General features: G+C 39.9%; 1 protein-coding gene across 2 annotated transcripts in view; it reads right to left on the bottom strand.

Annotated features, from left to right (window-relative positions):
- The window catches only part of xylt1 (xylosyltransferase I), a 102,111-nt gene that overhangs the window by 16,672 nt on the left and 71,177 nt on the right, over positions 1-14,262 (bottom strand). For both annotated transcript variants that reach the window (XM_073857387.1, XM_055194191.2), the window contains exons 3-7: positions 13,930-14,102; positions 12,469-12,671; positions 2,959-3,039; positions 2,630-2,846; positions 1,934-2,110 (exon numbers count right to left, since the gene is read on the bottom strand). In XM_073857387.1, the coding sequence (XP_073713488.1) occupies positions 1,934-2,110; positions 2,630-2,846; positions 2,959-3,039; positions 12,469-12,671; positions 13,930-14,102 (851 nt within the window). The remainder of the gene's footprint in view (positions 1-1,933; positions 2,111-2,629; positions 2,847-2,958; positions 3,040-12,468; positions 12,672-13,929; positions 14,103-14,262) is intronic.

Here is a 14,262-nt window from a genome sequence, read left to right as displayed (position 1 = left end):
AAAAAAAATCAAAATATCTTCATGCCTGAAATAGTGTTGAGATGATAGTCGACACCAAAAAGACATCTTTTGAGAGACCGTCTTAAAAGGCTTTCCAAAAATAAAAAATTCTCTCATCATTTAGTCACATTCTTGTTGTTTTAAACCTGCACGACTTTTCTTCCATGAAAACAAAAGGAGAAATTTTTAAGATTTGGCCATTCCTTTTCATGTGGGACAGACGCTCTCAGGCTTCAAAAATAACACAGAACACCATTAAAGCATAATAAAAGATGTCCAAATCACTCTTGCACTATATTTCAGACACACGATAAGCTCTGTGTGAGGAGCAGACTTAAATTTAAGTCATTATTCACTGATAGTCCTGAACCACTGCGACTGTATCATCGAGCCTGCGAGGATATAGTGCATGATGGACTATCTTTAAGATGCTTTTGTATCTTTTTTAACTTGAAAGCCTCGGTCTCGATTTGTTGTAAAAGGGAGACCAGTAACTTTCTACAGAAACAACATAAAAAAAAGAGTAAATAACGACAAAAAAGTTTGTTTTTAGATCTCTTTAACTGCATTTTTGGACAATAGGCGAAAGGTATGAGAAAGACAGGCAAACATTTTTTCTCTCTAAAAAGATTTGGAAAAGCATGTCCAAAAAGCCCTTTCAGGACGGCTGAGGCTCTAGAGGGTGAGGGGTGAGAAAAGCTTGAATAAAACCTAAACCGTCACGAAACATTTCAAGCCTCCCTTTCTCTCCCATTGTGCCGTTTCTTCAGAGCTGTCCGTGAGAAAGAAGCATTGTCACAGGATAATTACTCAATACGTCTATTGGTGTGCCTTCGGTGATAATGACCCGCTAAACGCCCGCGGGCCCTTCCCCCTGTGCAGGTCTCAAATAGTTAACCGCAGTCTCTGTGAAAGAACTCCATTATATAGAGTCATGGCTGTAAACATTTAGCGATGCTCTAAACGTGGCAATAATTTCAAGATGCCCATTTAGAACAGGAAATCCTTTAAAATGTAAAATCCTTCGAGAGGCTGGAGTGAAACACGTATGTGGCACAAACAGTATCGATCACAGTCTCATCAGCCATGCGCTTTTTAAATGGCGAGCGAGTCGCATGAATTGCCCGATGTGGCGATGATGTCACGGTTTGGCACACAGCGTGGGGAGTATATGAGAAAACAGCTGAGCGAACAGACCGCTGCATCATTATGAAACCGTACCGCGAGCAACACGAGGACAGTAAAGAGGGAGAAAACCGAAAAAGGCGAAAACTTGCACTACTATTGCAGCAGTATGGAAAAAAATGCGTGCCAGCTATGTGAAAGGAAGGAAAATCATTGGGTTGGGAATGACACGTTTAAAACTCATTTCATCCAAGCCTGTAGCTCCGTTTACAGTAGAGCGTGAGTCACTGGGGTCGGGCATGACCACGCTAAGATTGACTATATACTGCAGGCTAATGAGAGACTTCCAGACCAGAGGTGGAGGAACGAAATGAAATTGGCTGCTGTGGTCAAGCTTCATGGCCACATTCCACTGTACTAGACACAGTGCTAGAAACCTTTTGATGAGAAACCGCCTTGCAATTGATCCCTCGCCGTCCTTTTCTGCCGGGCAGAGTTAATCACAGATCCCTAGCGTAGGCTAGTAAAGCTTTCCTTTAGTTAAATCTCATCACGATTGAAATCGCTACAGATCGGAGACCTTGTCTTACACTATTAGTTGTTTGTTTAAAGTAAATTAAAGCCTGTTGTGCTTAAACGGACTAAACAGGAAATGACAAGGGTCTCAGTCAGGCATGAGGTCTGAGAAAAAGATTTAGAGTAGCTTAACTAATGATTGGGTCTGTTCCAGTTACCATTGGCTGCACAGATACAGTCGGGGCTCTGGGCATTCAGGGAAAGTGGGCGGAGTTTCTGAAAATATTCTCACCTGGAAACGAGAAAGATCGGATGGCTTGAAGTCGTTAGGAGAGCAGCCGCACCAGTCCACGATGTGCTTGTATTGACATTTGCAGCCCAGCTTACGATTCCAGTTGGTGATGCGGAGGTTGTTGTCCACCATGCTCTCGCAATGCGGACTGTTTTCCAGAACCGTGTGGAAAAATGACTGGAAAGATAGAGAATGAGAGAGGAAGATGATAAATAGGGAGGGAGAGGAAGGGGTGAAGTGAAATAGATGACTAAGAGGTTGAAACAGAGTAATGACATCTGATAAAATGAAGATGGATGTCTAACAGAACGGCCCTGTCAGGAGGTCTACTGTGTTAAATGTCTACATCAGTACAGAAAAGGGCCAATTGCCTTCTCAGGACACAATATCCAATATCTGTGAATAACTAGATTCAGACAGGAGGAAGAATCCAATTTCGCCACACCACAGCAAAAAACCCGAAAACATCCAATTTATTAAAATGAATATGCTAACGTCCTGACATGGTCATTTTAAATGAGCAAATACATGATGTGAATGAGCAAATAAAATCATGCATTTACATTAAATTTGTAAATAGTTTGTGAGAAATAAAAAAGAAAAACACCAATCAATCCAATAAACTGCACGAGTAAGTCATAAAAGTGAACTCTTTACCCGTTTGAAACAAAAAGAAATTTATTTTTAGGGTCTCACCTCTGCAGGTAAGAGTGTGTACGCGTAGAAACGCTTCATGTTCGTCACCAGATCATCTTGAGAGTTGATGACGTACTCCACGAACATCCGATTGAGGAGAAACCAGTCAGAGCCTCCATCCACAGAAATGCCTTCTGGAATTTTCCTGTCTCCAAGCCGCCACATATGGGTGTCACACTCAAAGAAAAGCCGATCCAAACCCTGTTTCCTGATGAATCTGTTGGCAACATTTTTAATCAGTTATGATACCATTCAAGTACTCTTCTGTCTAACTGGCACGTGTTTTCAGATGTCATACTCTATCAGCAAGAACACACTTCCAGACTCACCGAGCGTTATCTCTCCCGTGAGACTTGATGAAATTCATATCTCTGTATTTGGACAGGAAGGCCACCAGCTGATCATTGGTCCTGAGGAGAGAATGAGAGCGCATTCGTATGAAAACGAGTAAAAAGATGAACAGACCGTTTGCTAACCAGGCTAATGAGTGCAAAGCACAGGGGATTCTGGGAGAGTCCGAGCTCACACAGAGCCAGATTTACACCCTAGTGCCAGCTGCCCTCTTTCGCCACCTGTCTCAATGCATTGCTTAAACATCTGTAGTTATTTACCCTGCACTCACACGTTTTTTCCTACTGCAGGTTTCTTTGGAGAACATTTTCGATTACCCTCACAACTGAAGTAGAGCAGAATAGCCCTTTGGAAACTTAATCATGGTTTTGTTATAATAAGTGTAGTAACCATGAGTTTTTAGTTTTTTTAAGGCATTTTATAGGTTTTACTACAAAAAAAAAACATAATTATACTAGTTAATTAGTAGTAACCAGAGGTTTAACTACGGTAACTGCAGTTCTTTTGGTTTTATTTGTAGTAAAACCATGATTAGTTTACATTAGGCGCTTTATTAGCAACATACCACGTTCCCAACATTTCTCTTTCATATATTATTACAATATATGAAAAATGTGGGAACTATGTATTGTTATATTGGTACATATAAATAAAAATTATATAAAAAACAAAATCCATGCCTTGATTTTTTTAAGACTAGATTTTTAATTTTTTAATTGTTGAGTTGGAAATAAAAACATTTAAAGGGCACCTATTTCATTGCTAAAAACAATATTATTACAATGTGTTTGCATGGATTATGGTTAAAAACACATTATTTTCCACATACCGCATATTTTTGTAGCTCCAGAGTTCCCTCTCTTCCTGAAATGCATGAATTTTGTACAAAACTCAACTCATCGATTTGAAAAACACCCTAATTGTCCCTAATTGGCCAGCTAATCTGTACGTTGTGATTGGCCTGAATACCTCTGAGTCTGACGTCAGCTGGAAACAGCCCAGTCTCACGAAATTTTGTTATATAGTCACGTATTTTTTTGATTCTTTTTTCGTGATATTGTCACGAATTTTCACATTTTTTCATGAACGTATAAACGAATTCCTGTTTTCGTGTGATTATCACGTTTTGGTTACTCAACTGTTTTGTCCTATTTTCTTATCATTGTCGCTTCGGTTTAGGGTTAGATTTACATAAAATGACATCCCCAACCAAACCCAACTCTAACCCTAATGCCAGGCGACATATAATCAGAAAAAATTGTATTAACCAATATTAGGGGTGTAACGGTACGCAAAAATCACGGTTCGGTGCGAACCCCGGTTTTGAAGCCACGGTTCGGTTCATTTTCGGTACAGTAAGGGGAAAATGCAAACATTAAACTGCAGGTTGTTTATTACTATAAACTTTTTTTTACAATTTGTTTACACTTTTTTAAACACTTTTTTATTAAATATAACATATAAAATATATATAAAATGAAAAAATAATAAATAAAATACTACTGCAAAGTTATTTTTTTCATTATTTTATAACAGTAGGTAACTCTTTTCTTAACCTTCTCTTAAACTTTTTCTACTAAAACCTTGAACTAACAAATTCAATTCCTGAATACATTTATGAACAATTAGCCTACATTTTTGCCACCAAAAATGTTCTGTTTTGATTTATTTTGGATTGTTTATCTCACAGTATTGAATTGGCTATGTACCATCTCTGTATAAAAATAATATTACTGCTCTATGTGTAACTGCATAGCAAGCAACATGATGATATACTTATTATACACTCATTTTGAGATTAGTGAGTTGCATGCAAAGCCATGATCTTTTGCACGTTTCTCCTATTCTTTGCTTGTGTCATCAATGTAAGCTGTGACTTTACTTACGAACCCCTCCGCAGCTGAGTAACAGGTGAGTAAGCCCGGGTTACAGCTCTTCTCTGTCCCGACCAGCTGATCGCATTGTGACAATGATATGATTGACGTGAGGTGCAGATGAAAAATCTGATCACGCATTCCTTATTCTCGTTGTCACAGAAAGCGCGTCTCATGAATGCGTAGCAACGAAAGACGCGCAACCTCTCACTCACTTTTGAAAGAACAAAGCAGCGCGTTGACACGCGTTTAACATGCGCTTTTAGATACGACACGTAAACGTTTACATCAATAATCAAACGGATATACAACTAAGTAAATAAAAATCTTTCTGCGGGCTGAATTATGTTATATGTTTGACAGAAGACTTGCGCTGAACGAGGAGACTTCCGCCACTTAATATGTTCGTGCGGAAACGCACGTATTATGTTCCGCACAGGCGCACACAAAATGCATTCGGCCTTTCAGTGCACGTGTGCACCGTGCCGAAAGCCCTAAACCGAAACGGTCCGGTTCGAATACACGTACCGTTACACCCCTAACCAATATATAAAGTGACATTCTAATGCAAGCACCAAATCGAACCCTAAACCGAAGCGACGATGGTTTAAAAATAGGAAAAAGCAGTTGAGTAACCAATATGTGATAATCACACGAAAACAGGAATTCGTTATACGTTCACGAAAAAATGCGAAAATTCGTGACAATATCACGAAAAAAGAATAAAAAAAATACGTGACTATATCACGAAACCTCGTGAGACTGGGTAGCTGGAAATGTGATGCTCCTTACATTGTTTGAAAGATTCGCTCACAATGCAATGCTAACAGGAGTTAACTTACAGGCTGCGAGTAAAAGCGGGAGGAGTTATGATAATGTCGGTCTTGTCTACATCACCATTCCCAGGAAGTAAACTGTTGCCTATAATCCGTGTGTTTGTTGTAGTCCAAGAAAAGAGATTTACGTTGGATAACTCGCATCATTATTTAATATGGTTAACATGTACTAATACACACTTACATACCAAAGGAAATGTAAAAACGTGAATCGGACCATTGGTGCTCTTTAAAGGTCACATAACACACGCAGTGTCTGCTAATCTCATGTTAATCTTGAGTACTTATATAGTAGTATTACATGTTTCATATCTCTGAAGAGTCTTCAGTTTTATCAGATTATAAAAGACCGAAAAAGCCGAGCTCCTGGAGGCATACCGTGGGTGCAGCCAGTCAGGAGCAAGCAACACACACAAAACATTATTCCACTATCTCTGGATAACTCGTGATTCACTACATGTTAGTTTTCACCTTAAATTCACTTATGCACGATTGCCAACAAAACACAGATATTTGATGCAGTTTTTCTCACCGCCTGCGACTCGTGACCCGGTTGGGACCGCCCCATTTCAACAAAATCCAGCAACACACTTGCACAACTCCACTTCTACGCCGGAAAAACAAACTACATCCATTGTTCCAATAATGCTGGGGTCTTTGGGAAGGTGAACAAGCTTAAATTTTCCTCACATAAACAACAACACACTTCTCTAATGACATTTATTTCATGTCAGCTCTTGGTTGGTGTGTGTGTGCTATAGAGACAGAGCGCAGCGCGTCACAACCTGAAAGCCACGCCCACCGGGGGGGAAAGCAATCCAACAGTCTCCATTGAGTTTGTATTGCGAGAAGCCGCCTCCTTGTCATTTCTGGCTTATAACAAAAAACTGAATAATGCCTAAAAGCTGCTTTGGGACAATATGTACAGCTAACAAGCCAAAGAACACAGAAATAAGTTTTTATAAGCTGTCGAGCCGTAAAACCCAGTCTTTAAGGAGAACAAAGTGGATCGCCGATTACGTTTCCCCCTATTGGACGCAGTTTTACTAATAGGAGTACTATGAAAAGTTGCCTGTTTCCATTTCTGTGTCTAGACGCTCGTTTTTTGAAGTCGACAGCTTATAAAAAATTATTTATTTATTTTTTTGGCGTGTTAGATGTACACCTTGTCACACAGCAGCTTTTAGGTATTATTCTGTTTTTAAGTTTAATCTGTAAATAAGTTTTTATAAGCTGTCGACCCCAAAAAACGAGCGTCTAAAGACACAAAAATGGACACAGGCAACTTTTCATAGTACTTCTATTAGTAGAACTGCGTCCACTAGGGGGAAACGTAGTCGGCGATCCACTTTATTCTCCTTAAAGGCTGGGTTTTACGGCTCGACAGCTTATAAAAACTTATTTCTGGGTTCTTTGGCTTGTTAGCTTTACATATTGTCACACAGCAGCTTTTAGGCATTATTCAGTTTTTTGTTATAAGCCAGAAATGACAAGGAGGCGGCTTCTCGCAATACAAACTCAATGGAGACGGTTGGATTGATTTCCCCCCCGGTGGGCGTGGTTTTCAAATTTGCATAACGGCGCTCTGTCTCTATTCCGGGTGAAGTGCCCATAAAAGGACTTCCACTGTACTTCCTGCACTGCCCTTCCTAACATACTCTGTCATACGTCCAAATGGTTCTTTGAACCTTTGCCCATATTTAGCATGAACTTGTGTTAATAAGTCAGAATGCATGAAATATCATTAGACCCCCAGAGTTAGACCAAGTTACTTTAGAAAAATATATTTTAAATATCATCAAAAAGGCTTATTGTATATTAAAAAAGTAAAATCTTGATATGTTGCATGCAAACTGAATTTGTTGATGTTTGCATGTAATTTTTGGCTTCATACTCTAGTAAACACTCTGTCATCCCATCATCACTTTCATCATGTTGTTTCCATACCTTCAGCTGCACAAGTCAATCACATATCCACACATGTTTTTCCTCCAAAGCTTTATTCGTGAAAATCCACAAAACAATACATTACCCACAGTTTGACTCCCTTTACTGTTTATCTTGCCATATCTGTATAATTAACACCCACAAATATGTATTTAAACCTGCAGTGACGTTCTGTAGCTTAAATTTCTGCCGAAGATCAGACTGCGTGGCATTTAAAATGAAACCGTGCTCCAGCGCATGTACAGCTGCCAGTCACTCCCTATGCTGGGTAAACTCAGACCTCAGGCTATTAGCAGCGGCGTATTCTGTAACTGAGACACCAGCGAGATTTGAAATTTGACTTGTGCAGTGCTGTAGGAATTGTGCAATAATAATGAGCATCAGTCAGAGTGACAGAGAGAGCGAGGATATTCGAAATATCGTGCTACCATTTTTCTGTATACATACCTTGCACAGTATGCACATTTTCTGTAGGGCATGGGATACCCCAAATGACCTACATTTGACAATACGTACACATGATGCATTGCATTTCATACTGTATCCCACAATGCAAAGCTGCCTCACTGATGCTCAATGTCAACAGTGACAAATGAACCAGTAGTAATATCAGCTTAGTTTTGATAAGGTTGCTACTAAATGTTAGAATATTTTCATAAAAATGTGAAAAATAGGATTATTAAGATAACACATTTTAACATGGACGGTACTGAGGCCATGTGATAAAGCACTTTAAAATGTTTTTTATTGCATACAAATTTCTAACAATAAACAACTGCTCCATTTCAAACTGTCGGAAAGATCATGATTGAGATTGCAGATGGCACAGACGCTCCCTTCCAGAAGAGGGCACCACAAAACACTTGCGACAACTTAGAAAGAGCAGAACAACAGAGTCAACGCTCATTATTTTTCGCCTTTTCTCTCTTCATAAAAATGCCATAAAACAGCTGCACTGACTTGAAAACAGGACCAGAAAAAAGAGCAAGATGGTACGGATAAATGAATGAAAAGAAGCCCACCGCTCCCGACAAAGCCCCTGTGTAAGAGAGCCCCCCGCCCTTGGCGTCCAAGCTCCCCTATAGAGGACCCAGCTTTTTGTCAGGCCCTTTCACAGTCATCCATGCAGAAGGATGGACATCAGGAGGGAATTAGAGGGGAAAATAAGCGCTATATCTACAGCCATCTACCAGCCACAGGTAGCACAGATTTCTCTGCAACACACGGTCACGGCATATGGACAAATCTTTCGGCGAATGAGCTGTGTGTTGGTCTTTAAAAAGGCCAAAAATTGTGACTCCAACATATGTTATCACACGCAATTAGCTTGATAATGGAGGCAGCCGTGCGGTCTACGGTGGTACGGTGAAAAACCTTCAGCGTGCAGACTGTTGCTGAAGTTAATCATGCATGTGGCCATGTATCTGTTCAAACTTCCTGTCTCAAACTTTTTCCCAGACAAACTTCACTGGTGAAACGTTGTTAGGATGATAATCTGTCATCTCTCTCTGACCAAACTGAGATGAGGTCTAAAGGTCCCCAAACTCTCTTAAAATATCAGCCTATGATCAGCACTGTCCAATCATAGATCATTCACATAAAGCAGGGCTAGTCAACCGGCGGGCCAAATGCGGCCCTCCAATCATTTTTATCCGACCCCCCGGTCATCTTTGTCTGATTTAAAATCAGCGTGGTTACTTTTACCTCTCCACTGTACATTACAAATGACAGATGAAAAACCGGAAAGAGAGTCAGAAATGGGCTGCGTGGGATGCCAACCATCTGCGGGTGCGTAATTATCGGATCCAGTTTGAGCTTTGGATGCATAAAAAATAAACTTGTGTGACTAAACCGCACAATATTCTTTATTTAAGTTTTGACTGATAAACAATAAATAAAGTTTAATTACAAAAAATTGGTTTTGGTCTTCAATACCCCCACAGTCCCATAAAGTATGCTCTATATTTTTACGCGTATATAAGGGTCCGCATACAGTGCGCATGACGCAATTTCGTCAATCAACAGAGAAGTATCCAGCGCACTGTACGCGGTATGCTCGCGAATGCATAAAAAACAGACTATACCCATGCATTGCCGGACTGAATTGTGGATCCGTTGCCGTCACGTCACTGCTCGCGACAGAAGTTGAACATTTCTCAACCAATCAGCCAATCAGATCCCTAGTGCGAGCCAGCCAATTACGTTTATGCAAAACCTGAGCATGTGTTGTGGACACCGTCAAGCGCTTACACTTTCACCCTTTGTGAATGTACTGTAAGGGCGAACTTTATCACTCCTTTCACATTTTTTTGACGACTATAAACATAACACTATTCAAAACAGTCAATACTGTGGGTGAAAAACACATAAGTAGCTTCATTTCTTTAATATGACAAATAAACTTTTCTGTTTGCAATAGTCCTCGTACTGTTAAAGAAAAGAGGTGTGAATGAGACAAATAGAGAGAACACTGCATAAATCTGTTCTCTCTTAAGAATCACCTATTTTAAGAAAAACAGAGACAACTATTAAATTTACTTTCTTACCTACTTGCTCACACAATATTCCTCACACTTTATAATTCTGTAAACTCACAAACCGCTTACAGATACTGGACTGTGATACAGGACACTTCATCACACCAACCAGAAGAGTCACATCGGACTCCGTAATGGACCCATTTGTTCATGTTTTAGAGAAATAGTGTTTCTGTACAGTATAATATAAATGATAGCACCTACATCACTGCACCCTCCTGAAAACACGTGACACACACAGGTACTTATAGCTTACACCTGAACCCAACTGAATGCTAGAGATGAAAAGAATCATTTTATTTTTCTCTGATGTTCCGCTTTGAAAGAGCCTTAGCACACAGCTAACTTCCTCTCTGATTTGGAGGTGTGGTGTGCGACGAGTGATATAGAGGCAGGATTAACCTTGAGCGGCATCGCGGGACAGGCCAGAATTCATCACACGCTCGTATCGATCGCTAACACCCCGATTTCTGAGGGCTGCAGAAAATGACATGGCCGTAATATTGATTGTAGCCGGGGGAAGAGGGGGGTTGATCAATCTTTCATCCTGCACTCATTATGCACTGAAGAGTTATGTGAGTTAATGGCATTTATCATGATGATTTCAAATCTTCAGACACTGCACTGGAGTTTCATGCGATGAAATATTGGAATATCGTGAACTGTGCGTTTCCGTTTTGGTGCAGTTTTAAAAAATATAGATTATTTGAGGAAAAAGTGGGGATAAGCAACAAACTTGCCTTAGCTTTATACTTTCAGAACCTATAATTGATAGAAGATGTAGATAAATAAAAATGTAAGATGATTAATTCTGTTAAATAATGCCTATAAGTACGTTATAAAGAATCTATTACTAACTAACCCTTGGCTATGTATACCGTGTTAGACTTGATGAGACTATTTCCAGTGCACTTATGCATTGCTGTTCTTGTGTTGCTATAATTGCTTCTTTTGTTTACCTCATTTCTAAGTCGCTTTGAACAAAAGCGTCTGCTAAATGACCATGTAAAATGTAAATTTAAGTAGTTCATTAACAATAAATGGTTATAGCTGCCAGAATTTAAATTAATATTTATATTTTAAAATAATTTTAATATAACAACAGCAATATATTAATAATAAAAAAAAATCCATGTCCATGAGTCCATGTCTGGGCATCTCAGATTTTGTTATGGAGATAAAAATTAGGTTTAGGTGCTTTTGGTAGTTTTGCATTATGATACGAATGTATATTAGCATGATTTTTTGTTATTTCCATATGGCATTCGAGAATGTTTGGATGCAAAAACGGTGCATGACGTCAGACTTAACAAACGGATAACCCATCAGGCATGTTGAATCTAGATCAACCATCCTATATTAAAGCAACACTATGTAGTTTTTTTACCTTTAAATAATGTCCATAAAATTATTTCAGTGATAGAACAACTTTTAACTGGACAAATTGTACTGTTGCTGCAACCTGAGCAGCCTCCTAGCTGCTACAAGCACACTCTGAAAGTGGCGGTGGAGGGTAGAGCACACAGCCTGCAGAAGAGTGTCTGATACCAGGCACTGTTGCGCTTTTCAACCACATGGGGAGCTGTAAGTCATTTTTACATGGAAACTACATAGTGTTGCTTTAATCACAATTACCCATTACATTGTTTGGAATTAATCTCCCAGCGGCCCACAGGTCAGGTAAATGCTATTCAGGTGTTCACTTACAGTTTTTTACAGATGCTAGGACACATTTCTCAATACTTGGGTCACTTTTGCAAAACTCTTCACTAGGGGTGGCATGGTTCACAAAACCCTCGGTTCGGTTCGTAACACGGTTTTATGGTCACGGTTCTCGGTTCGTTACGGTTCTTGTTAAGCAAATTGTTGTCTTATTCAGTATTGTATTATGTTATTGTTTTGAACATAAGTTTAACAGTTTTGAAAACAGTATGTAAGCATGTGCAAATTGACCTGTACGTACAAAGAGTTTTGGCAGTTGTTGTGTCTGAGTGAGAAAAGAATTCATGAAATTTGAGAGATAGTAGTCATTGAATGCATTTTGTGCCAAAATAATGATATTGATTCTCAGTTTATCTCACACAGACTTCTGTTGTGCTCACTGTGTGAAGAGTTTTGCAAAAGTGACCCAAGTATTGAGAAATGTGTCCTAGCGTCTGTAAAAAACTGTAATTATTTTGGGAAATCAAAAAACCTGAATGGTTCCTGAGAAAAAAAAACAACAACCAACCAACCAACCAATCAAGCAATGCAAACTACATCAACAGATCATTTACAACACGCTGATCATTTACCTGATTGGGTAATCGGCAGCACTGAGGTTGATGAAAAAATCCCAGGGCCAATCCCGCATGGCCAACAGGTCTTTCATGCTCTGCAGGTACATGGTGAGAAGGCTGGCACCGCCCCATATCGTAGACATGCGCCATGACGTGACCCGGACGTTTGGGTACTGGTCGGCCAGAGCCACCATCTGCCTGTGCAGGTAGTTGGATCTCTACAGGGTGAAAAACAAAGGATCTGGTTCATTTGGTGGCTGAGTACCTTATTGGGATCAGGCGGTCAAACGTGACCAGCGTTATTATGAGATAAACAAAGTTTGATCCACTAAAGGCACCTTGGTGACGGACAGATAAAATTCAGTAGATGAAGGCTTTTCAATCAGGTCGTTTCATGCAGTAAGGCAACATGGGGCCAGTTTTCCGGCCAGTGTTTAGATTAATCCAGGTCTAGGCCTTAGTTATATTAGGAGTATACATATTGGTAGTTTTCCAAACAAAATGATACTGGTAAGATACTGGTATGTAAGGCATGTCAGGGCAAGATGTTTTTAAATTAAGTCATCTTAAACATGCATTTTAGTCTGGGACTAGGATAAGCCTCGTCTGGGAAACTGCCCTATAGAGTAACGTGCACTGTGCCTGTAAAGAATTGGCTTTTGTATGCCAGTGAGAGGCACTATGGGTTTCAAAAAAGCATACTTCAGCCAAAAAATGAAAACGCTCTCATTATTTACTCGCTCGTTTCTGGGTCAACTACCCCTATAATTCCCCTTGTGTTTTGTGTTACTCTACCTCACCTTTAAGTCTTTTCCTTTATGGAGTCATAAAGCTTGTCTCCACGATGATGGACAGATTATAAAATCGTCTCTTGCTCTTTTGAAATTACAAGACAGCGTACTCACCCCCACTCATTCCATAAATTCAAGTGCCTCATTAAGTGTATTTTTGAATGTGTGTAATTAAGGGAGGGAGGGTTGCAATGTTGTGTGTGTGTATGTGTGAACAAACAGCCTTTCATGTTCGCACTCTATCTCTCGCCAAGCTGTGAGAATAAACGGCGTGAAAGACGCTGAAGTATAGCTCTGTAATAATCCTCCATTGGGCTTTTGAAACAGCTTATTGAATGAGTGTAGGGGTTTGGAGCCCACTGTTTACCCAGCATCCTCCTCTCTTCCCTCGTCGTTTCCCATGCCCCAGTCTGCTATCCATCACTCCCCACAATTCCTAATCTACTGTCCGTCAGTTTCCACAAGCCTTTATGTGAGTTTAGGGATAGTTTGAATAGAAACACCAGAGTGAGAATATAACGGAGTTAAAAAAGTTATATGCTTGCTTGAGGTACTTTTGCATTCATGCGCACCAACTATGATGAAATCTCATTCATTGAATCAATTCCTAGATGCGGCTGTATTGAATTGAAACATAAGTTACAGAACATAAAAAAGAATATTAGATTAAGACTTAAAGACGTACCTGGTCCACATGGATGTAATAGAAATGGGACATGTGGTATATGGCCTTGAAAAGCCGCTGTACTTGGCGAGAAGATCGTCCATGGACCACTAACATGAAGGCTATCCGCACCGGAACCGCAGGAATGGTTTCCATAGAGTCCTCCTCCCATTGCACATTCATATTCACCTTGCCTGCGCACATAAACCAGACACATTAGCCAAAATGGACTTGTGCCTAAATTAGCTATGTCTAGACGTGGAACATATTTAGGCCATGGGGTCAGTTACACTCTCTAAGTACTTCACACGGCACTGACCCCTTCTCTTCTAAAAATCAGCAAAGTGCATTACA

The sequence above is a fragment of the Misgurnus anguillicaudatus genome, chromosome 19 (genome assembly GCF_027580225.2).
Source record: "Misgurnus anguillicaudatus chromosome 19, ASM2758022v2, whole genome shotgun sequence".
Classification (NCBI taxonomy): domain Eukaryota; kingdom Metazoa; phylum Chordata; class Actinopteri; order Cypriniformes; family Cobitidae; genus Misgurnus; species Misgurnus anguillicaudatus.
The sequence above is the reverse complement of the archived record's forward strand: the minus strand, read 5'-3'. Positions and strand labels throughout refer to the sequence as shown.